The 2,681-nt window shown below is 38.0% G+C and overlaps 1 protein-coding gene across 1 annotated transcript; it reads right to left on the minus strand.

The window, feature by feature from the left end:
* Nucleotides 1-856: 856 nt before the first annotated feature.
* On the minus strand, nucleotides 857-2,332 carry CBG17109 (the record flags this gene model as incomplete). The annotated part of the gene is made up of 7 exons (XM_045238315.1): nucleotides 857-937; nucleotides 986-1,204; nucleotides 1,252-1,384; nucleotides 1,432-1,782; nucleotides 1,830-1,970; nucleotides 2,020-2,130; nucleotides 2,181-2,332. The coding sequence occupies 7 exons, from the start codon at nucleotides 2,330-2,332 to the stop codon at nucleotides 857-859; spliced, it is 1,188 nt and encodes a 395-aa protein (XP_045096111.1).
* Nucleotides 2,333-2,681: the final 349 nt, after the last annotated feature.

The raw sequence follows: 2,681 nt of genomic DNA on the forward strand, positions 1-2,681 counted from the left end.
CGCGTCCTAGAAAATTCATTTTGAGAAAATTAGGTCAGTAGTTTTTAATTCTACTCGAAATGAATTTGATGGCTTTTTCGCATTCATCGTTTCTAGTGGCCATTGTTTTTTGTCTGAAATTTATAAAAAAGAAATTTGGTAACAGCTGTGAATAGGAGATGAATCAAAACAACGAACGTCCATTCTCGATTCAACTTTCAAGGTCTCTTCTCTCTCGCCCGCGCAGAGGGCGCGCTTGTTAAACAAAGAAAAATGATACAAACGAAGTATTTCTATCAATGTTGACGACACCATGTCAGCACCCAGGGTCTTTTTTTCTGTCAGAAACATTCGAAAATTTATCGAAAAAACACAACAATTTCTGGCGAGAGAGTGTGCGAGAAGAGGAGGGTGATGAGACAAATTTAAAGGTGCGCGGTTGAAAATAGGCGATGGTTTCACAACGAATTAAGCGTTACTGTAGGTTGTTTTTTCTCGTTTTGTCTGTTTCTTTTTTCGTCCAAAAGTGGTGAAAATTTTAATAAAAAAGCTTGATTAGAGGAGATTATTCATCAGCAAAATATAGAATTTTTACTAGAATTCTGCCCAGAAGCACGTGCTTGATCTCAACAAATAATCCAAATTAACTCGAATCACTTCAGATGGAACCTAAAATTAAAAAAAAAATTATCTATTCACTTATAAATTGCACAGATTTATTACGGAATTCAAACAAGTTTTAAAAAATATAAAAAATTGTGTCAAGTGTTGACTTCATTGTGAGCATCGGAAATGATTTGAAATGGAATGTTTGAGAAAGGGGCACATGGAACAATACATAGAAAACGAAAACTTTGAATTCAACAACAAAAGAGAATTATTCATACAAATCAGCCCAGCTGTTGGTGGCCAAATTCATGAGACTGTCCAGCTTGATTTGAACCGTTTTTAATAGAACCTGAAATTACAAAAAACCGGTTTAATCTTCCAAAAATGCGTCTCATACCTCGTCTTTGCTCTCTCCAAGCATCTCAATCTCATCGTCGAGAATTGCGAGAGCTTCCGCCATTAATTCTTCTCCTATCGGACGAATCAACGTTCTCTGGAGATGCTTGAATAGTCTACTCAACTGCATTGATTTTCTAGTCGCATTTTGAATTCTTCCTGCCTTCAAGCTTGTCAAAATCGCGTTGAAAAATATATTGAAATGTTGAATAGTAATCGTCTGGAATTCGAAAATTTTGTCATTTCGGAACAAAAATCCAGTCAAACCTGATCGTTGGCTTTGAACAGACGCACTGCTCGCAATGCTTTTTGTTGAAACCCTTCCTCTAGATTAATATTAAAAGCAAGTGTTTCGATTTGCTCTGCCAATTTCAGAAGGCTGATTGTTTCCAATAGCAGTCTAAATTTAGCTGATTAGATTATTTATCAATTATCCAACACGCTTACATATCAACTTTTTCTTCCGGATTCCATTCTTGTGGAGCTCGCTGCATGTCTTCCACAAAATCTTCCATTTTCACACGATTTCGGTTGTTTTGAACGAAGTTCTGTGCTTGACTATTGACCCGATCTCTAGCTCGAGCATCTTGGTTTTGAAAATTCGAACCGTTATTCACTGGCGGTGTTAAGCCATCAAATTTTTCTGGTTTCTGCTCTGAAGCTGCCTCCTCTTCTTCGTTTCCCATTTCCACGTCATCTACCTCCGGTGGATTCGGAATAATCGGAGAAATCGAAGGAAGCGGTGGATTTCGAACACTTTGAGATGATCTTATTGCTGGTTTAACGACCGTTCTCTTTCTATAATCAATTTTCGTTTGAAAATCATTTTTTATTTGATAACTCACTTATAATTCTCCGGTTTTCCTTTGAAATACTTTTTTTGATTTACTGACTGTTCAGATTTGAGAACAATGCCATCAGGAGAACAAAAGAACGTAATCTTTCTCTCATCGGTCAGATTCACAATACAATTCGCATCTTTCAGTCTGAAATTATTCAATTTATAAGTAAATTTTGCGGAGGAATTCGACTCACATTTGGTGGAACCTAGGGCTCACTGGCCTACTGAAAATGAAAACGAGTCGGACCTTTTCCATTAACGTAAATCCTTGAAGATCTTCTATTCTGTCCAACCTTGCCTTTAATCTGAGTATTATTTGTTACCTTCATAAGTTATCGGAAAATGTTGATCTTACCTACGGCTAAATGCGATTGCACTAGAATCATAATTGGCTTCAGTTTTAGCCAATTCGCACCATTTCACTATGTTTTCTGGATGTGTATAGTGTCTGATTCCATTCAGAATAAATCTGATCGCCTTTTCACACAAAACAGAGCCGAAGGTCATTTTTCGTCCGAAATTAATTATAGGGAAGTTTGGCAACAGATGTATCAGTTGAATCGAAACAACGACGAAGAAACGAAAATCGAACGTTGTTTTTAATTCGAATTTCCCTCGGTCTCTTCTCTCTCGCCCGTGCAGATAGGGCGCGCTTGCATCACAAACTCGCGCATTTGGAGACCCCGCAAATTCCGGGAAAAGAAAAAACCGGGGAAAAAATCGGGGAAAAGTGAACAACGACGAGGAAACGAAAATCGAACGTTTCTCAGCAATTTGTTTCGGCGGAACGCGGTATATTTCGGCAAACGCGCAACAATTCTTGGCGGAACCAATACTCCCGCGTATTCGCCAAAGC

This window comes from Caenorhabditis briggsae (genome assembly GCF_000004555.2).
Source record: "Caenorhabditis briggsae complete genome, chrV, whole genome shotgun sequence".
Classification (NCBI taxonomy): Eukaryota; Metazoa; Nematoda; class Chromadorea; order Rhabditida; family Rhabditidae; genus Caenorhabditis; species Caenorhabditis briggsae.